The 22545-nt window shown below is 39.6% G+C and overlaps 1 protein-coding gene across 17 annotated transcripts in view; it reads left to right on the plus strand.

Moving 5' to 3' along the window:
* adgrb2 (adhesion G protein-coupled receptor B2) overlaps window positions 1-22545 on the plus strand; it is a 241619-nt gene that overhangs the window by 149817 nt on the left and 69257 nt on the right. For all 17 annotated transcript variants that reach the window (XM_025902305.1, XM_025902296.1, XM_025902299.1 and 14 more), the window contains one exon: window positions 6363-6406. In XM_025902305.1, coding sequence (XP_025758090.1) covers window positions 6363-6406 — 44 coding nt within the window. The remainder of the gene's footprint in view (window positions 1-6362; window positions 6407-22545) is intronic.

Raw genomic sequence — 22545 nt, forward strand, 5'->3', positions numbered from 1 at the left:
CATCACATCATCTCTTTTTATTTTCATCATCTAAAGTTTCCCAAATGAAAAAAAAAACAAAAACATTGAAAATAAATAAAGTACATGAATTTTTATGCTTGTAGTAAGTATTTCCCAAGAAAATAAATTTGTTTAAGGCTTTAAGCAACTCCTCTTCTCCCAGCCGACTCATGTTTTCTAAGTTCAGATGAAGCTCAAAGTGCTGCATGCTATAAAGTGCCATAGCGCTCGGTGAATTGCCTGAATAAACGCAGACCTTTTTGACTTCCCTGTATCGCGCTGTCTCCTGGTAGCTGTTCAGTTTATATTACATTGGAGTGCGTTATTATAACGACTCATGGGGTGTCTTCAGCGGAAAAGGACTAAGTGCTAGTTTAATGAGAGGCATGCTTCACGACCTCGATGTGATGTGGGTTTCTTTGGGCATTCTGCTGTGTAAAGGTGGACATAGTTTTGAAGATAATGTTAAATATTTAACGGCTCCCTCCTGACAACACAAACACACACACACACACACACACACACACACGCACACACACTATATATAGACGCAGACGTGCTAAAATGAAAGTGGAATCAGTTTCTTGCTGTGTCGACCAGGACTTGAGGGTCAAAAGTATTGCAAAGTTTCATTAAAAAAGACTTAGTATTCATTCGCTATTCCCTGTGAGTTCATCTCCCTGCTGTAAACTACTGATTCATTACACAATTATGGCAGTTTCTTTATATGCCTCTATCTTTTATCTTCCTATTATTCTGCTTTTTAACGCTTTTGGCAAAGCAAAGGTATTGCAGGTTGCACACCCTCTTTCTAGCAGATGATGCCTTAATGCTGATCCTTGCATGCTGCTTTGTACTAGAAACCAGAGGCTCCCGCTGAGGACAGACACTTATCTGGCACACAGCACAGGGCTGCCACATAGAGTAGATCACATGCACACCCTAAACAAGTGGATGAGACGCAATTGTTACTCTTTTAAACAATATATACCATGTATATCAGATTATTCTAAATATTGGGGTGGGAATTGTAAATGGATTTTTTTTTTAAAGGAAGAATGATGACAATTAATGCAGCAGATGCTTCCAGTCCCTTGATATGCCATGCATCAGAAATACTCTGTCCTATATTACTCATTAATCAACTGAATAGTCTCAAGTTAAATTAAAGCAGCAATAGTATGGCCCTTGCACCTCAGTGAACATCCAGGTGTGCTGAAGGTGAGACATTTTACGTGCTAACATGAATGAATTAAGCCTGGGATGGTAATTGGGTGTTGTATAAATTTACCGCCGATCACCTTCTGTGAACACTAGGTGGCGATAAAGAACGTCCATCAATTAAAAGTCATGCTGCTGTACGGAATTTGATGAACCACCAATGAAAGTTGAAGTGATGATGATTATCACCTAATGTTTACTTCATGTTGCCACTAGTACTTTAATAAAGACATTGTAGGTGGCGCTGTAGAGTCATGTTGAACCGCCCATGTTTAAGACCCATAAAATACGTACATTTTCACCAGACCCGACACGTGCAAAATTTCATGAGGGCTGAGGTGCAGCTTATCCTTGCTGACATAGGGCTGGACAGTTCGTCATTCCATCTTATGGTTAAAGGAGAAAACATGGTTTTACAGTGGCCTTGCACACAGACTACAGGCAACTTTGCAGATGTTGTCTATATGTTGTTGTTGGTTATTTTCACCAAGAGGCAGTGTCACAAACAATCGGTCTGTGTGCTACTCTTGTTTGTGCTGTTATTGGTCCTTGCCAGCCACAGAGAAGAGCGGGTTATAACATACAAAAAGCTGAAGCAAAACTGTATGTATAAAAAAAATGACAGGAGTATGGAAAGGCTTGGAAAAATCTGGAGCAGCAAGGACAGCACATTGCCATTCAGTGGTCCAGACAAATAGCTACACTGGGCTGCAAAACCTAGCTGGAGGTGCCTTTACTTGGGAGAATTTCTATAGAAAGAACTAGTATCTAGCCATCCCTAGGAATGTACCTATCTCCCTTCTGGAGGTAGGTACAGGAAAGGTAACAATGGCAGAAACCTTAGCCTCAACGGGATGAATCTGGTCATAGCAAGGTTCCTTCAAAAGTTAGGTGACAGTGGCCTTGCCAAACTCACACGTTGCCAAGTTTAGTGTCAGAGAAGCGTCTGCTAATCAATCAAAAAAAATGATTCACTGTTGCAATGTGCTGTGCCCAGCGGGGAGAATAAATAACCACATCAACCAGATAAATATTGCAGTTTGAAACATTACCCGGGACAGTGGTCATTAGCCTTTGAAAGGTCACAGGTGCATTTTTCATCTCAAAAGGCCATCACAGTACGCTGCAAAAAGTGATCAGGCGTAACAAATGCTGAGACTTCAGAAGCTCTTTCAGTAAGCAGGATTTGCCAGTAACCTGTAAGGTCTAACTTACTGCCATCTGTTGCTGAGCTGATGCTGTCTATACAGTGCTCAGCGTGAGGTATTGGAAAAAAACAGACACTGTCTGCGTTCACTTTACGGAAGCCTGTGAGGAAGCGACGCGTACCATGACCAGACAGGAAGAACTCCACGGACTAGAATTAGGTTTGCTTATGCTGTGTTCCAGCGAGTACTTTACTCCCTTCTTGGTCATCTCTCTTTTAATTCAAATGTTATTTAATTTAAAGTGTGCCACTATGACAACAAATCATCTTTGGTACACAGATGTTATTCCTTCCAAGAAGGTTCTTTCTGAAACTTAAGTCAAACGGATCAGTTGACATACTGACAACTGTTAACAGACCCAAAAACCAAACAGTCTCCAAAACCAAACTTCCACCATCCTGTGCTGGTATGAGAAGTCCTCGACATGGGCTCCAAACTATGTTACATTCCCAAAATGGTCTACAGGTAAAGGGAGTAACATAATACTAGATGGGGGAACATGAGGAGTTTGTTTGGGTTGGTTTAAACAATTTATTGCCAAAATGTTAACAATGAAGCATAAGGCGAGTACACCAAACAAAAAAGCTCTAACTTAAAATAAAACTCCATCAAAAGAAAGGTTACAAATCTATACATCAACTACATGTCAACCAAAGAAAAATAAGGGGAAAAGATGTACATCAAAAGAAAATGGCAGCTCTCCCTTTCAAGTATCTTTTGGCGACTGCAACAGAAGGCAGAACAACTAAGGATAAATCATTCAGGTTTAGCAAGAAAAAAAAAAGCAAGCCAGAGACTTAGGAAACCTAACCAGGTAAGGCTACACTCAAAAACAAATGCTGCTCTAACAACGAAAAAAATTGGTCAGCTTTTATCAACTTTGGAGAGCACCCATTGGCTGCAGGACTCCGACTTCAGCCAAGGACATGAAAAACAAGATCATCAAGAGTCAGTAGTAGGGAAGGGTGGAAGTCAGGACCTGGAAGCAGCATGGTAAATATTATCCTCATCCTAATCTTTATATTTTTTTAAAGGAATATAACACCTGGTTTTGGAAAAATTTGGAAGAAATTCACAGAAGCACAGGGAGAACATAAAAAAACAAGCAGGAAAACCCCGACTGAAGTTTAAGTGAGGAACCTTTCTGTGAGGTGAGAGTGCTAACCACAGCACCACTCTGCCTTCATTTAAACTGTAACCAGGTTTTAATCATAGTCACACAATTCTGTAATTGCTACTTGAAATTAATTGGGCTTTTAGCAGCTCCTGAATACAAAATACAAGAGAGAATTTTAAAAGGAAGCTGAGCAACGTCATGTCTTCTAGTGCTAAAATTGGCTGTATTTATGATAGAACTTCATAAAGGTAACAACATCTGAGTAGGAGCGCCTTTAAAGGTTACATTTGGACAGAGTCGGCTAACAAGCAGCCAGTGCTCTAGAAGTTAACTCTTGAGAATAAGTGCAACTTAAAATGTCCAAAAATCTTCTTTCCAGTTTTTCCGTATAATATTAACACAGCATAAATAATGCTTTTGCTTTAAGAGGGCAGAATACAGTGTCTTCTGTAGTTGTGTCGACTTTGGCCAGTGTAGAAACATCCAGCTGCTACAGCAGTGGCCTGGCAACAGCTGCCTCAGGCTTCACTCTCATAAGGGAATGTTAGGGTCTCTGTGCTGGGTCATGTCTTCTCTGAGAGGACATCTGCTCCAGTCAGACTCCCTGTGTATCTCCCCGGTGTCCTAATGTGTGTGTGCGTGTGTATGTGTGTCTTTAATGGTAGGTAGAAAGCAGGAGGCCAGAAAGTCCCGTGTCCCTGCTGTAGACCATATGCCAAGTGTTACACCACAACCCCTCCTTCAGCCATCCTTAATGTAGCCTTTTAAATTATGAAAGAAAGTTCTGGTTAGCTTGAGCCATAAGCTTTCCTGGTAATTTCAATGTAATCTAGGTCATTTTCATCAGTCAAAAAGCATCATCCTGGTTTTCTCCATTTCATACTCTAAACCTATGATCTTAAAGTGAAGTGCTTTTAAGACCAGAGCAGTCATGTTTTGTTACATTAGCTCATTTCATCATATTAGCTTAGCCCATTCACAGCCAGTATTCATTATTGCATGTATTGCAGAATGCGTTAAAGGAAACTGCTGTTCCTTTAAAGAGAGAAAAAAAAGACAGAGTATTTAAGGTAGATACCAGCTATCACTGTCCACAAATGCCACTGTTAGGATTGCAGAGGCACGTTTCTCCCTTTGATAACCATCAGCTGAGCAGGCACTGTCATTATGCAAAGTATGAGCACTAAAAAAAGAGGCAGACACCGCGGGAGTGCACAGGTGTCAATCCCGCTGTAGCGAACGGTCCAATAGGACACTCGTTGATTGATAGCTGAATGCTAACAGAGCTCAGCACGCTAATGCACGCCACGGGACATCTATAGTCGGTGGTGGCTGTCTGTGTGTGAGGCAGAACAAAGCACTGTCATCCATCAATCCGTGTCACCCAGTCTCTGATCCAGAGTATATAAATGTTGCATCATCCTGTCCTCTCAAGTCCAGTCATGCAGAGATCCCTGGATGCACTGATTCATTGGAGATCAGTAATGAACTGTTCAGAGAAGGAAGGATGACCTTGCCTGTAGAGGAATAAATCCTCACAATTCAGGCTACAATGTGCATGTCTTACTTTCCTTTTTTAGTCAATTTCAAATATAGTTAATAATCAGAAAGAATTTTAACTTGAGAAGTAATTTCTTCAGATTTTCCTGAGGCTTCAGTTAAGATCACATTATCCTTTTTATAATGTGCACAGCACTCTGGCTGTAGGCTTACTGCTATAATCCCCTTTGCCATAAGGGGGAGCTCAAAGGCAAAGTGCCTAATGCAGGATTCAGGAAGGACCAACATAATGGTAGATTTTCCTCAGCGTTGGCCCAGTGGAATACCAGCATTTCAGTTGTGGATACTACAATTGAAGCTGGACCCTTTTTTGTTACCCCACAGAACCAAGAAAATGTTTTTAATAGTTGGTTCTTAAATAGTTGCTGATTTAGTCAGGTCCAAAGCTCCATTTTAAGTGTTTTCAGTCACTTGATTGAAAATGTCTCAAATAACCATTTGATTCAGACAAAACCCAGTCACAGTCCACTCGTTACCAAGCACACAGGTTGAAAGGACATAGATGCTCCATTTAAAAAGTGATCGATGCAGAGATCACTGAGGATCTCTGGTGGAACAAGTTGCTATGAGCTGGTTAAAGATATTGATCCCATGATTGATTCTCTGATTGAGTCATGACAAGTCTTTCTTTGCCACCACACGCCACTGAGCGAACTTTAGCTTCAATGACTAAATGGATTAAGGGTAAGCTGAGAGCAAATCACCAGCATCCAGTCACTTTGACTTTGCTTTTTTAAAAAGAAAAAATTGGTACATTGGTGAAACTTTGCACACTCTTAAAGGGCCAGATGTTTAATTAATAACATTTTACTTCATAGCTTTTTACACTTACCTGACTACTTTTTGCTGTGGTTGCACTTAAGTGAAGAATGTTAATGTTGTTACCCCACAGGATGTTTACGACCCTAGTTATTGTCCATGAAATGGCTTTTCCTTTGTCATCTCTAAAACTCTCAATTTATAGCTCATGCATCTTTTTTTCTCTTCAGCTGCAGCAGCAGAAGCAGCTATTCGCTGCGTTGTCCTCTGACAATGACTCTTTTTTTCCATCTCTCCCTGCTGTCGTCTATCTCAATCCTTCTCTTTCATTGTCTGTTTACTTCTCACCATCATCCATGGAGCATCACTCTTTCTCCTCTGGCAATGAGCTATTCTGTCTTCTCTCTCTGCTGCCTTCTCTCTCACTCATCCTCTTGACTGGCAATAACAGCTTATCTTCTCCTCTCCCCCCTCCCCCCCCACCCTGTATCTTGCAGGGTACATCAGATCCTCAGTGCGTTGTCTGGGACTATGGAAACCCGTAAGTTACTCACAGTGACTCTGACACTCGTATAAATGTTTGTGTGTACAGTGCAGTAATACATGTCTGTCAGTCAAAAAAAAAAAATCGAAATGACTGTGCGTGTGTTTGTGTGTGTGTCAATGTTTATCTCGCATGTGTGCTCATGCCCAGTCAGATTCATTTTATTAATGATCTGAGAACATTGTAATGAAGTTCTCAGAGTTTCTCTTAATTAAATTAGTCAGTGGGAACAAACACTGTTATTTCACTGCTCCTAACAGTTCAACTGCAGGCTAACTCAGAACTCCTCTGTGGGTGCAGCTTTTTCTCTGTTGCAGTTCTCTTGTGTAGCGTTTACCTTGTTGGCAGTTTAATTTGCATTTCTTTATGTCTTAATAGACATACTATCTAAGTACGTCACAGACAGTTTTCTTTTTTTCTTTGCTCTGTATTGTGAGCCAGCTAGTGAACTAAATAATATAAACCAGGACAATTGATCATACTGCATTTACCATTAACCCACATATTGATCAGATAGTCTGTCAATAGCAAAGTTGATCTTAAAACCAGGCTTTGGTTTCAGTTCATGGCCTAGTTACACTTTAAGTATAAATGCAAAAATTAAGGAAATTTGTTTTTGGTCAGTTATTTCTTTGTTGTAACAGTCTTGCCTGAGAATAAAGCTTAAACCATTGGAAAGCCTGTTTACTTTTCCTTAAATGATGCCGTGTTTTGTGTGGGGGTTGAGCAACAGAGTTGATTATGTGGGTTGCACAGTGAAAAACTTACCAAATCTTTTCTTCCAATGCCAAACAGCTTATTCTGCTATTGACTATTGTTTGGTGCCATTTATTGGATTGGATGGTTAAAGTCTGAAGAAACAAGACATATTGTCAATCTATAAATGTATTCATTTAAAAAACTGGGGGCTCAGTAGCATGTGGAACCAAACAGTATTTGTTACAAATCAGCCAACACACCACAATGACTGACTTGCAACAAAAGCTGGTTGAAGAACCAGGTGGTTGGGTGAGCTGTCTACCAACCTACCAGGGTCAGTGAATCGAATCCCGGCTCTTAGAGGCCCAGCGTTGAATGAAGCTTTTGCCTGATTTGTCCCATTATTTGTGTGATGTGTGTTTTGAATGTTAGATAAAAGTGCTTAGGTGTAGATAAAGAAACACGCTATGAATGTGCGCGTGTTATTGGATGAAAGAAAGAAAGCACTTTGAGTACTCAAATTAAGTAGAAAGGTGCTATATAAGTACCAGTGCCTTTAACATAGTGAGTGTGGGTAATCAGCTGTATGAAAGACGGGAGATGTTGTTAGATCCTGGATATCAATTTAACATTTGAGCAATGAATTTTTTTTTACTGATTTTTTTTTGTTCTGGCTGTGAATCTGGCTGTTTCATTTAAAAATGCTAGAGCTGTATTGTAGCATAACAAATAACTAAAAGCTAATGATCATCTGTTGTGCCTCAAAGGAGACCCCTAATGATGTGCAGAAAATTAAAGGTAGCCATTAAGTGTGGTAACTCTAAATTGGTCACACACTGAAGCATGTATTAAAATCATTAAAAGTGCGCACGCTATCGACAGTCCCCAAAGCATCGAAAACATGTCATTATTGGAAGAAAATTCCAGTACTAATGTTGCCACATTCATTCTCTCCCAGTTCAGTAATAGTGGACCTTGGAATCTTTAAACCAAACTAATTAAGATGCTTAAAGTTGTGCACTTATTGATATTTGTGTTAATGAATTTTACATCCCAACTTCTTAACTTGTGTATGTTTTGGACTGAAATTTGGCATAATAGTCTGCTCTGGTAGGAGTTCATGTTACACTTGACCAGCACTAAATTTCAAAAAATCAAACACTTTAGATTGTTGAGTGCCTCTTTAACTTTACAGGTAAATCGCCATCTTGCACCATCAAAGTCACTATTTGTGAAGGAATTTCATAATTTCACATTTCAAATAGGTTCTAGTTGGATTCTGAATGATGGTGATGTGAACTCCTGTATATACAAGTGACAACAGATTGCAATGCCAGTTCATCAGTTCTACGGCATTGTCACAAATAGAATATAACTGCCCTATCTTCTTATCCATTTATTTTATTGTTTTGTTTCACCACCATCTTCACACACCAAAGTCATTTTGAAGATGGCAATTGACTGCAAGTGATCGCAAACCTGGTTCCTGTCTTCACAGCAGCTATTTCAAAAGCAATGAGATTGCAATCATTTATGTCATGCTGCAGTCTCCACCCATGCTTTCTTCTAGCTTGACTGTAAGATTAGCTGCAATTCTGACAGACCAGATGAGCTAAATACAAGTTTACAAAAGCTCATGGCCCAGCTACCATCCTCTGCACAACTGCAGTCCGTAAGCTGATTCACAACCCACTTGCACCCCCAATCCTCATCTCATGTTGTATCCTACAATTTGGTTTAGTTCAATTGTATTTATGTAGCCCCAGATCACAATAACAGTTGCTTCATGGCGCTTTATATTGTAAGGTAAAGACTCTACATTAACAGGGAGAAAACACCAACAACAATCCCCCTATAACACTGGGGTGACAGTGGAAAGGAAAAAATCCCTTTTAACAGTACGAAACCTCCAGCAGAACCGCTCAGGGAGGGGCAGCCATCTGCAACCATGCAACCGTTTGGGGGTGATGAGAGGAAGCCTTTACTTAATGTAATATCTGTTGTCTCTGTTGTCATTGCCGTGTTAAGTGGTAGCGATTGTGCTGCTCCTCTTGCCATCTTTGACTTTTCATGAGTGTATTTGGAAGATCTAGAAGGTGCCACAACAAAGGGACTTTGCCAAATAATAAATTAGTATAGACTGAAATATCAATAATCTTTTTGCTAAAGTGGTCCTGCCTGAACTGCCATTAACCCAACAGTTTCAGTATAAATATGACTGACTTCCTTTTTTTGAGTAAATGTGACCCGAGTACAGACTGACAGCGATGTCATTTTTATTGTCAATAAAAATGCAATCATGATGATATCACTTTTCTTCAAAATGTATTTGCTAATCCAGTTGGGCTGTATGAGAATATAAATTATTTTTGGAAACATATTTGACATATGATGATTCACAGCAACCGATAACTTAAGAATTGAATTTGTCAGAGGGCCATCACTGAAGACCTTCCAGTCTAATGTGACAACAAGACGGATGACAGAAAATTCAGGTCAGCTCAAATTCTCCCTGGAGATCCCATTAGTTTACCCAGTTTTAGAAGAGTACTCTCTGGTGACCAAAGCACACAATGGGAGTGCAGGTTTGCAGGGACAGGATAAGACGTTGTAACTTATCAAACTACCCCTTCTCCATTAAGGCAGGAGAGGAACAATGCTTGGCAAAGTCAATTAACTAGCTGGCAGATTACAGCTGCAATCAAATTAAATTTGCAGACATGACGAGGGCAGACAGCCAAGCAGAATATAAAGTGGCGAGATGGCAGTGATGTCAACCAATCAAAAACGTGCGTGCACAAGAAGGAATGCACTTTGTTTTTTGTTTTTTTTGCCAAGGCTTTGGTAAAGTGCTTGTGGAAATCTAAAGATGCGTACAGACAAGCATCCTGACCTCGGTTCATTTGACATATTTATATCGGCATGCCACAGATACAGTGTTTAATTACATTTAGCATGCTTTATGGCTGCTTTCGATATCCTGTACCGAGAAACATAATCAACGAAAAAAAGAATGTTTCACTCGCAAGTACCGAAGCAAGGTAGGAGCATAAGGGAGTATCTGCATTTTTAATGCTCATGTCAGCCAGCTACTCTCAAAAATTGTCGAGGATAGGTTGTTGTTGAAATAGTTGCTTACACATTGAACCCATGTACAGACTTGAAATTCTCAGTATAAACAGCCTATAAACAAGTCCTCATGACATCATCTTTGGGTACAAAGATGCTTCTATGGAAATGTGTGAGGCAGTGAAATGAAGGCAGGTGGTACATTACAGCCAGAGGAAGTCAAAAATGAATTTCTGATTTGAATCTGATAATCACCTGTACAATTTATGTGCACAAACATCTGTAAATTGCTCAGAGAGCAAGCAGGCAAGCAGACAGGCACCAATACCGTATCAGTCTTACTATATTTGTTTCCCTATGCCGAATGCCAGATCCTGACAAAAGATTGGCATTAGTGCACAGTTGATATGGGTGGAGAATTTGCAGGATAACGCCTCTCTCAGGAACTAGCCACAAGCTTTTGAGGGTTGAGGAGGAGGCAGGCGAGAGGTGGAGAACGTATAGATAGTAGCATGGAGGCAAGGCAGACACGGCAGCAGCTGAACCAGACAGAGGCAGAAAGGGGAGATGGAAGAAAAAGCTTTGCCACTCCATGACCTGTATATGGAGACTATATTTAGTGCACCCAAATGCATCCACATTTGAAACACAGATTATATTCTCTCTGTATCTTTTACCCCCCTCTTTTGTTAAAATACCCACATTGATGATGTACACTTACTTGGAGATTAGGCATCACACTGAGGCTCAAATCTGCAAAGCCTATTGTCATCCCCATCACAATTGTGTGTGCGCGCATGTTTTTTCTGCAGTGGTTCTATTTAGAAATCTGCCAGCCATTTCAGCGGAAGCTCTCTCCCATTTGCGCTCTCGCTCTCTCTCTCTCAGCTGGCTAAGTTGGCCGACAGTGTGTGGCACTCACAGTTCATCTCAGTATTTATGTGCGAGTGTTTATTTATTTATTTAGCCCCTAACAGGCCCATATGTCGGTACCATCTGCCCACCCAAATCGTTGAGCTCGCCATCCCTCCCAGTCTTCCCCCGTGTGCCTGTCCCCTCAACCAAGTCTCAACCTGTTTTCATTTGCCTCGCTGCCTTGAATGGAAGCTGCTACATTTAGCCCTCATAAAAGTTTTACACGCTTCAAAACTAGAAGCTCAGGTAAGCAAAAAGCAGCTATTACGAGAGTACGCATTGTGTGAACATGTATGGTGGTATTTTACACAAGGCCTTGAGATAAAAATAGAAATAATAACTAAGTCAGTCTTGGTCATCCAACCTCCTCTTGCTTACTTTTTGCCCTGTTTCTCTCTTCTGCTGGGACACAATAGCAGGTGTTCAGCTGGTCTTCGCTGTGGTTCCTGACCTTGCTTCTAGCTTCTCTGGGCTTTGACCCTCACTCAGGGGGGTTCAGTCAGATATCCCACTGAAGTACTAACACAGCGACTTCCACACACTCACTCTGCTGTGAAGAATAAGCCGCATTATGGCTTGCTGTGGTTTTGTTAGATATTTGAAAGATGTGCCGGCATCTGTAGGATATACATTGCATCACTAAGACATTTAGTTTTTTCTTTATCACTCGTGTGTTACTATTCCATTAGAAGCAATCTCCTGTAATGGAAGTGACAAAGCAGAAATATATGGCTCACAGAGATTTCAAAACATACATAAGAATGAAACCCAGCAGAGGGAGATAAATGTAATATACACTTTAGATGGATGGATGGCAGTAAGCTTATGAAAGGCTGAAGGTCATTTAATCCTTTCACTAATCCCCGCGGTCTTCGGCTTGATCGGGGAACAGTGGTTAAAGACCCAAGCAACCCACTCTGCCCCTCTGCCACCCATCGCTGCCATAGAGTAATAAAACCCAATGTGCAGTGCAAGTAGCTCTAACATCAACAATCTGACACGGTAGATTGGGGCTTGCTTTGGGCTCAGACTGATCTGGCGCCACTATCGGCTTTGGCATTGGCAGGTTCCAACCTTAAATGAAGTAAAAAGTCAAAGGCATATTCTGCACACTGCCAAAAAAACCAGCGGGGCACAAATCTGGCCAAAGTGTAATCGCATTTACTTTACAGAAAAGCATGGAGGCAAGTAGCAATGAGCCAAGTGGATGACACTTTTAATTCTCATATTGGGAAGCTTTGGGCTCTGTCATGACGCCCCTGTTAGTCTCTTGTGAATCAAACAACGGAGTAAATGAAGGAATTGATTTAAAAAATATGCAGAGTATTGCCTGTCCTTGGATATAACACTTGCCTGAAAGTCAAAGTATGTATCACATTGAGTTGTGCATTTCTCAAGTTATTTAAAGAGATGTATGAGTTACAGTAATGCAGCTCAAGCACACATGCTGTTTATTTCATGTTGGCCAGATGATAAACTCTTTCTCTTGTGCAGCCTAGTTCTAGTGTAGTGCATTCTGGGATACATTGTACACCCTCCTTCAACCTTAATTAGGTTAGGTTAAATACTGTTATCTCAGAGATGGTAAATTAAATATAAATATATGGAGAGATTTGTTTGCATAAGGCAAAAAGATGCTATTATACAGTGTGTATCAGATAATACAGTGGGAATGATAAGTTCATTATACACCCACTTCATTGTGTTTCGTTTCAGTTTTCATTAAAGTTAGTTTTGTTAAAGACCACCAGACTCTCAGGAGTCATAGCTAAACAACAAGGTACTTACCTGTTTTTTCTTTTTAAATCTAGCTCTCCAACAAAAGAATTTCAACATTTTTACTTGTGCATCGTGGGTTTTTTTTCCCACTATTGTTGCAGACTAAGATTAAACAGAAATGCAAACACACACACACACACACACACACACACACACACACAAGCAGCAGAGCCACCAGGAGGAGGGGTGGATGGCTGATACGGCTTGCTCCACTTTTCCATCTGACAGAGCAAAAGGGATCAAGACTGTGTCAAATAGCGAGTCAGCACGGGAAGAGGGAGTCGGCCAGGCTTATGCGAGCTCTGTCTCCATTGGCCGTTACAGGCATGGACAGGCTCTCAGTTAGTTTCCCCAACTATCACAACTGTCCCCAGGGTGCGCGTTAATGTGGGAGTTTCAATTCTCGGTGCCAAAAGCTGGGGTGACTAGTTGAGGACAGTCAGTTTTAGGTTACTTTTGATGCCTGTAAGTAGATTTTTTTGAGGAGGGGGGTTAAGATCAACTCTAAGTAGCTGTGTGTACGGCTGTAGCTATGGTTTATTTTTGCTGCTGAACATCATGGATACTTGTGGGTAGCTCGTAGGTAAGGAAGATTCTGCTTTTTTATTTGGGTGAAGAAGTTATATAAGGAAGAACTTGTTTACTCTACATTCAGTAATTTTTCTTCCTTCATGCATTACTGATTGGTTGATGTTATTGATTTCTTCATCATGTGACAAGTGACAGTGAAATGGAGCTTTAGCACTGGTGCTGTTTGTCTTGGGAATGTTTTTAGAGGAAGATGTTATTGGTATTGATAGTGATTAGAAGTCTTGACTTGGACTGTGTGTTGGAATACTTTGCCTCTTGGCTGCTGGGCCTGTAGAGCGTGAGAACTAGTAGGTAAGTAACATCTCCATCACCTTAAAACCTTATTATTTATTAGAGGCTTGTACGGCTGTTGTGTTTTTCTGCCAATTATGTACTGCAAACATGCTCTTACAAGGTTCTGACCTTGAGCCAAGTGCAGTATTTGCCTAATGTTTATCTTACTGACTTCCACATTATCTTCTTTACTCTTATGTCGCTGAAAGTAGGCTGAGAGGGCACTGTGTTAGTCCATTATGAGACTGAGAGTTGGCACGATGCTTAGAACATGTCCCGCTCTCAGAGAACTCCACATCTTTCTCAGATGCATCACTTGTCTTTTTCAAGGTACCACATTCTTCATACATACAGTGGTGTGAAAAAATGTGTGCCCCCTTCCTGATTTACTATATTTTTGTATGTTTGTCACACTTAAATGTTTTAGGTCATTGAACAAATTTAAATATTTTGACAGAGATAACACAAATGAATGCAGTTCCTGAATGAAGGTGTTTATTATTATTGGGGGGGGGGGGGGGGGGATCCAAACCTACATGGCTCTGTGTGAAAAAGTGATTGCCCCCTAAACCTAATAACTGGTTGGGCCACACTTAGCAGCAACAACTGCAATCGAGCATTTGAAGTAACTGGCATTGAGTCTTTTACAGTACCGTGGAGGAATTTTGGCCCACTCTCCTTTGCAGAATTGTTGTAATTCAGCCACATTGGAGAGTGTTTGAGCAGCTGCCTTTTTAAGGTCACGCTACAACATTTCAATCCGATTCAGGTCAGGACTTTGATGAGACCGCTCCAAAGTCTTCATTTTCTTTTCTTTTAAGCTATTCCGAGGTGGACTTGCTGGTGTGTTTTGGATCACTGTCCTCCTGCAGAACCCAAATGTGCTTCAGCTTGAGGTCATGAACAGATGGCCGGACATTCTCCTTCAGGATGTTTTGGTAGACAGCAGAATTCATGGTTCCATTTACCAGAGCAAGTCTTCCAGGTCCTTAGGCAGCAAAACAGCCGCAGACCACCACACTACCACCACCATGTTTTACTGTTGGTATGATGGCTCATTTCTGAAATGCTGTGTTAGTTTTATGCCAGATGTAAGGGGACACGCACCTTGTAAAAGGTTCAACTTTTGTCTTGTGAGTCCACAAAATATTTCCCAAAAGTCTGAAGTTAGATGCCACTGACTTGGTTTCTCAGGTGTTTCTTTACATTGTGGCACAATGTGTTACTTTTTGAGATCTTTTAGGCTGCTTCACTTTGTCAGACAGATTCTATTTAAATGATTTCTTGGTTTGACAGGTCTGCCAGTAATCAGAGAACTGGCAGACCCGTGAGTATCTTTAGTAAAACCTGAACTCAGCTTTCCAAAGAATGTGGTTAATCAGAGCTAATTCATGATTTAACAAGAGGGACAATTACTTTCTCACACAGGAACAGGTAGGTTTGTACAACTTTTCTCTGTTAATCAATTAAATCATCATTTAAAAACTGCATTTTCTATTTACTCTGGTTATCTTTGTCCAATATTAAAATTTGTTTGATGATCTGAAACGTAATTGTGACAAATATGCAAAACACTATCAAATCAGGAAGGGGGTAAACACTTTTTCACACCACTGTATGCGGCATATCTGTGGTAATGCAGAGTGGAGGCAGGCAGAATGGCAGACCATTTATGGCTGTAGCTAAAATCTGTATGTCTAGCTTTTCCTGTGTGCTCAGTAGCTTGCACACCAGGAAGGAAGATAATCCCGGAAAAGAAGCTTATAAATTAGCTTAAGGGCAGAGAGAAGCAGATTTGGATAGTAGAGGTCACTGACAAAGCATTCTCCCTACACAAGAATCGGGGAGGAATTACGAAAGGCGTTTTGGTGACAACCACATAAAACATCAGACACGACAAAGATAATGAATAGTGAGCACGAACTGCGCATTGGTCTTTAATAACGACCTATTTCAATTTTCACTCTGCTGAGGAGGAATAATGACGCTGTAAGCTGCCTTTTACATTTCTATAAAAAATATTTTGTAGCATTCAAAGTCTGGCCTCGATATGGCTACTTTATCTTTTATGCCTGGGTGACTGTCCTATATGGAAGAACACCTTGAGGAATTTCTTGGAATTTGGCACGAATGTTCACCTGGACTCAAGGCTAAGCTAATTAGATTCTGTTAGTTAAAGGTCAAGTTTTTGGCTTCGACTCAAGAATTCATAAGTGAATAATGGCTGTTAAATAAATAAATAAATAATCTAGCCTTTGTTTAACACCATAACTTAGGAACAAATAAGGAGAATATGATCATAAGTCACATTTACACTAAACTTTGTTAGGCCCTTGGAAGTGTGATCTTCTGTGCTGCAGAGTTGAAGATGTATGTGAAACATCTACATTTTAAAATCTGCTCATTAGCAGCAACATCCAATTTTGTGCACTGTCACAGCTACGTCTTTGTGTTATGTTAGAATTGGCTTTGCTGCCCAAGCATGTGAACACATGCAAGAAATGTGACTGTTTTTTTTCTTTCTCTCAGTGATTTTGCACATTAATATGGTAGACATATACATACAGCAGTAGCAGAATGAGTACAATAAAGCGTAATAATACTATCTTTATTGTCATTCCTTTTGGGCAAAGAAATTCAATTAAATAGCATCAGTGCAAATATCTCATATAAGTTTAAAATACAGCAGCTAAAAAAAATCTAACTATGTATTATATTAAAAACTCTAAAGTCTCTAAAAGTAACCATAAAAAAATCTAAAAGGGAAAGTTGATAATACCACACATGTGAGATACTTCACATTCTGTAGGCATTCATTGCATGATTCATTCTCCCTCTTTTTTTAAATGCACAGTTCCAGCAGCATTTAGCAGAGTTCAGGATTTGGATAAAAACTATTTTTTAATCTGTCTGTCCTTCTTTTTAATGTCCTGAAACATCTGCTTGAGGGCAGCACTTCAAAAAGAAAGTGTCCGGTTTAGAATGGATCTTTCAGGATGCTCTGGGCTTTTTTGAGACAGCGGGAACTGTAAAGATATTCCAGGGAGGGGAGAGGGTATCCGATCAGCTTCTGGGCAGTGGTGATGAGCCTCTGAAGCGTTTGCCTGTCTGCTGCTGTGCAGCTGGTGAACCGCACACAGATGCGGTATGTGAGTATGCTCTCTATGGAGAAGGACGCAAGCAGTTTTGAGGGGAGGTGGTTCTTCCTGAGGGTCCTCAGGAAGTAAAGTCTCTGCTGTGCCAGTGTTGTGGTGTTTGCACTCAGAGGTCAGATCCCTCTGTATATCCATGCCCAGGAACTGGAAGTCCGATCATGTTAGGTCAAATCAATTTTATTGCTTTGATGGTATATCACAGATCCAAAAAAGTTGCCGTAACTGGCTTCACAGTGTGTACAGCAAAAGATATCTTCCATCTTTAGACCCATGACTCAAATGAAGAACATCTTTACATGATTTAGGAGTTCGTGCTCTTTAATCATTCGTCACATTTAAAGTATTTGTGTATGTAAGCTGAGTAACATGAGGCACATGTGAGTATTATAATCAAGAAATGATACAATATGAAGTCATTTAAAAAGTGCTTCCTTCTGATTGTCATACACAAACTACATCAGTTTATATGTGTGAGCCGACGCGGTGGGTCTGAGGAGGAGGAGAAAGGTTGAGACAGTCTTCTGTCACTGATCTTTTTTGTTTTTTAAGCAGTGGCAGGCAGTATCCAGGTAAAGAAAAGAGGGTGTGTAGCTATGGCAACATTTATCACCGACTGCTGGGAAGTCATTTAAATCCATCTCGGGTTTAGTTTGTATGCTCATGTTTATACAATAGGAGCCTTCTATTCCTAAAATTGCAGAATGTCATTTTCTTCAGAATGATAAAATCAAATGCAGATTAGGTTATAAAGTAATACCACAGTTAAAAGCTGTACAAAGACGGGGCTGCAACTTTTCAGTTCAGAGAGAGGAATCAGCTCAACCCTGTGATCCTGCGATATCCGTTTTATTGCCAATACTGTGTATGTTTTTGATTAAACTTGTTCAGTACTACCTTTCTTCAATAGTAGCTAGTGGATTTTGAGAGGCTACATACATCATTAAAGATTTGTAAAACAGTACTATGTAGCTCAGTACAGTCGTAGGCCCTGTGTAAGAAATGGTTTCACAACTCCAGCCCTGAAAATCAGATTGCTGTTTGGTTTCTGGGTTGGAGCTGGAAACCCAGCTTTCATTACCCGTGATGATCCTCAACATAAAATTAGGTCAGTTTGACACATTTGTTCTCCATGCAAATTTGTGGTCCATAGTAAATAGTGAATGGACTGGTACTTATATAGCACCTTTCTACTCTGTACTACCATTCACACACAAGCCAATGGTTGCATCAAAGGCAACTCGGGGTTTAGCATGATGCCCAAGGAGGAGCTAGCGTCAATCTACTGATCTTCTGATTGCTAGATGACCTGGTCTACCACCTGAGCACAGCCATAATGAAAGAGACCCAACTGCAACTGGTCACAGTGATATTTTAAAAACTGCAGTGTAAGCAGTAGAGAGGTTCCTGGTGACTTTAAAAGGAGATTGGAAAAAAAGAAATAAGAAGATCTCTTGCTTGCAGGCAAGTGTCAAAAGCATCAGAATACACCAAGATGAGGAATGAAATGCTACAGCCTACTTTTTATATCTTTTCTTAATGCTTAAGCTTTACAAGAATCTGTGTTGGCACTCTTGTTGGGAATACCAGACTGGGTTATTTTTGGTATCAGATCAGAAAGGAAGCAAGTGTCATTGCGCATCACTAATGTAATCTGCAGCTGGTGAGCGGAGGCAACCGCAAGGCACAAACTTTTATGTCCTGCACTGACCCAGCCACAAAAGCGATGCGTGCATCAGAAGAGACGCCTAAATTATGTTTTTCTCATAATCATTTCACCAAACACAGCCTTCAAATCAATAAACATTTCATGTACATTCAAAAACATGATCTGTACAGCCTTGCATGTAAAAATCACGACAAGCTTCCCATAATCTCATAGCATGTTCTTCTGGTTATAAGACCAGTCTTTACATCAGTCGGTGGAACAGAGGAACGCTTAAAATCAGTTCAAATCTGGGTCAAATAGTTTTATGCATACAGACACACAAACATGATCTTATATTCTGGCAGATATGTTTGCTGCAGTATATCACAACAAATGTGTAGTAGTCAATCCTTCACAGTAGGTGGTATGTAGCGTTGAGTAGGCAGAGATGATTTGAGTCATGTGAAGATTTGTGTCAGTGCTTTCGAGCTATATTTTAAGTAAGAGGCGAGGATTTACTGCCCGTCTGGTAAATGTGCTGTCTGGCTCCCTGGTAGCCACAGAAGTAATGTCTATCAGAAAAGATAATCTCTTCTACACATTTGTTTTCCTGTTTTCACCACTGGATTCAACCTTGGTTCAGATTAGAACCCTAGCAGTATATACCATGCAGTATTATATTCAGATAAACAGATAACCTACAGCGCAGTTTAAAACGTTCTGTTAAAAGATAACTTTACGGTACTATTGCTGTTGATCTTATTCTTTGATTGTTTAAAAAAATAAATACAGCATTTTAATCAGTCAGAAAAAAATCCACAATGAAACAACACATTTAAAAAAAGAGAGAGAAAACCCTTACCCCGCCCAGTCACGCCCTACCCATTTCCCTTCATTTGTGCCATTGCATAAAGAAGTATGCTTCATTGAGTGATTTTTTTTTAATTAGTTAGCTTTTAGCGGTTGTGGATTACAAAGCTCTCCAACACAGAGTCTGTACCCATGTAGTTGACACATCTGGTAATATGAATTCCATGTGGTTATTTCAAAAATCTGATTTTCATGAAAATTTGTTGCAGTTATTTCAAATAATTGTAAATACAGTTATTTTTCCTGAGACAGATGACTGAGCTGTACGTTCTGCCTACTTTATAAATAGATGTCACATCTAGAACCAAAGGTTATCGGCTTGAAGTTACTTTTTATGAATGAAAGATGTAAACACAAGTAGGTAATAGAATATATATGCATGTTACTTTATTTAGCTCCATGTGCTTTCAGTAACTCAAATGTAATGCATTGTGCTGAATTGTTTTATTAATTTTTCTGCTTTGTTCCTGTGTTTTTGTAAAGCGTCCTCATTACGTTCTCATTATTGTTGTAGTGCGTGTTGTTGTAGCAGTAATAGTAGGAGTTATAACAGTTGCAGCAGCATGACATGCTATAGCAGATACTGACTCAACAATAACAAAAAAGAAATTCTAAATATGGTCACACAAATATCTAAACACTATAAATACTATAACATAACACTTGATATTATATTTTTACCTGAAGAGTTCTCTCAAACATGTTGGCCAAAACAAATGCTATTGAGTGCATCTTACACACAATGATACGGACATACAATAACATAAATTGCACAACAGCACTGAAATTACATTTGAAAAATAAAAATTAAGCAGTAAATAAAAAACTTTAGTTTCACATTTAAACAGCTGGAGCATCAGGAAATTCAGTGACAGGAAGGAGTAACATTTAAAAATTTCTTGACCGGATTAAAATCCAACCCGTTGGATTTAACATGGTAACAACAAGCTGCCACACCAGGATGACCCCGCCCTTGTGTTCTCTTATCAAGTACAAGCAGATAATCACAATGTGATTAAACATTTTGAGTCCATGACATGTCGCCACTGCCCACAGAGTTTAGTAATCTTGCTGAGTATGTTGTCTTTTTAGAATCAGGATGCACCTCGTGAGAGTCTTTCCCATACAGGGCGACAATAAAAACAGATGGCTTCTGTTTTTGCTCACGTACGCCACGAGTGTGAAAGCAAGAAAGCAATATTTATTTATGTAACACATTTCACAGACAGGAGTCACAAATGCAGAAATGAGAGCAGTACAAAAATGTCAGGAAACCTCACAATAAAAAACTAAAAGAAGAAGGTAAAAACACACAGTGCATAAAAGCAGATCCAGTGCAAACATATTACCCAAACACCCATCTCAACAAATATTAGTTAGCTTTTGAAAGATGATATCATGCACATATCTCAACCTTGATACTGTAGTGGCTAAACTGAATACATTTTATTAACTACAACCTTTTCTATGTTTGATTTTACTACTGTGGATTGTCATATCTTTTACACCGTTACATGCAGTGTTCACACTTCACTTTGCAATAAGAATAAGAAAGCTGTGTGTGCAATGTTGGTTGGGAAACGATCAGAATGCAACCAGTTGGCAATCAGCTGAGTCAAGTTCCTTGTTGTGTAGAGATGCAGTGCAGATGTCTTGTGGTCATCGACACATGTTATTTCATTGCAACTATTTACAAAAATTTATACACTCATCAGGCTACTTCTTCGTATTTCTAACATGGTTTCTGTCTTATTTTCTACTCTAGTGTAACTGAGCAGTTAGTTTGACTGTAATATGTCAGTTAAGCACATTATTTATTTGTGTAAATGCTAATATAAAACAAGGAAAAACATAGTACTATATTAGTAGTGGTTAAAGCAACCTGAGATTATCATAACAAAATGCACTATGTACAGTCTTCTTCATATTGTAGATACTGAGGGAAAAATTATTACTATATAAATTCACAAGTGAGCAATAAGTACATACTTCAGTTGTTATCATAAGTTTTTATCATTGCCATATGATACCACCGATGCGCATGTATGTTGATGAATCTGAACACAGTGATATCTGAATCATTCCCTTCTTAAGGTCATTTACTTCCATAATACTCACAATTCTTAGTACAACAAACCCTCCCCTTCACACTGGTCCTTCTGCCTGTGACTCATTAGCTCTCTGTTTCCACTGTCTATCACCAGCTCTCCCTCTGCTATAGACAATGACTTTACTCTCTCTTCTCTTCAAAAAAGCATTACAGCACTGGGTTACACCCTGTCTGTGGCAATTTGCTCACTGTCTTCACAATTTCATGCAGTGAACATTATACCTGGTCCTGCAGTCGTCTAAAGACTTTATAGCAATTTGACTTCAGAGAATTCTTTTTTGTAATGAGGACAAAACTTTCTGTGATTCACATGCTACTGATTTCCATCTATGCGTGAAATAATTCTGTCATTCCCCAATGCTTTATTCACCTCTTTGCGCTTTATTGCTGTTTGCCTATTCCGCTTCCACATTTTTACTGTTTTTCTCCTTTGCTTCGCTGCATTTCTGACCATTGAAGAACACAGGAAAAGATTTTTCCAAACATTTGACAACACCAAAATGAGTCCCGGGAAGCCGAGCAATGAACTTAAAATGGACTAAACTATTTTTTGCATACATCTCCTAAATCACTTTGACAGCATTTGCCAGCAGCTGAAATTAGCTGATAATGTTAATCCTTATTAAATCACTGACAGCTGTGTAGAACAACATTTTCTCCTGTTAAACTGGTTTAAATGCTTAGCTATGACTATATATTGAATGGTACCAACTGATTCAGATAAGTGGATTAAAGTGGCTAAAATTGCTTACATCTACTGTAAAAGCGCAGTCTGTCTATAAAGACCTAATGTGCATTTTGTTCTGTACCTTTACTTACCAGCACGTTGGTGGTTGACGAGACATATTTGGGATATTTGGGTCTCTTATGAATAAAAGCTGAAGGTGAAATGTTAAAGCATGACCTACAATTATTTAAATATACCAGTACATGTAGTTTTTTCTCTGTTGAAAGATAATCCCTTGACCTTAAAAGTTATCAGAAACAGCTTCTTGTAGGTGTTTTCATAGTAAAGGCATATCTTTAATGC

Source organism: Oreochromis niloticus, linkage group LG22 (assembly GCF_001858045.2).
Source record: "Oreochromis niloticus isolate F11D_XX linkage group LG22, O_niloticus_UMD_NMBU, whole genome shotgun sequence".
Classification (NCBI taxonomy): domain Eukaryota; kingdom Metazoa; phylum Chordata; class Actinopteri; order Cichliformes; family Cichlidae; genus Oreochromis; species Oreochromis niloticus.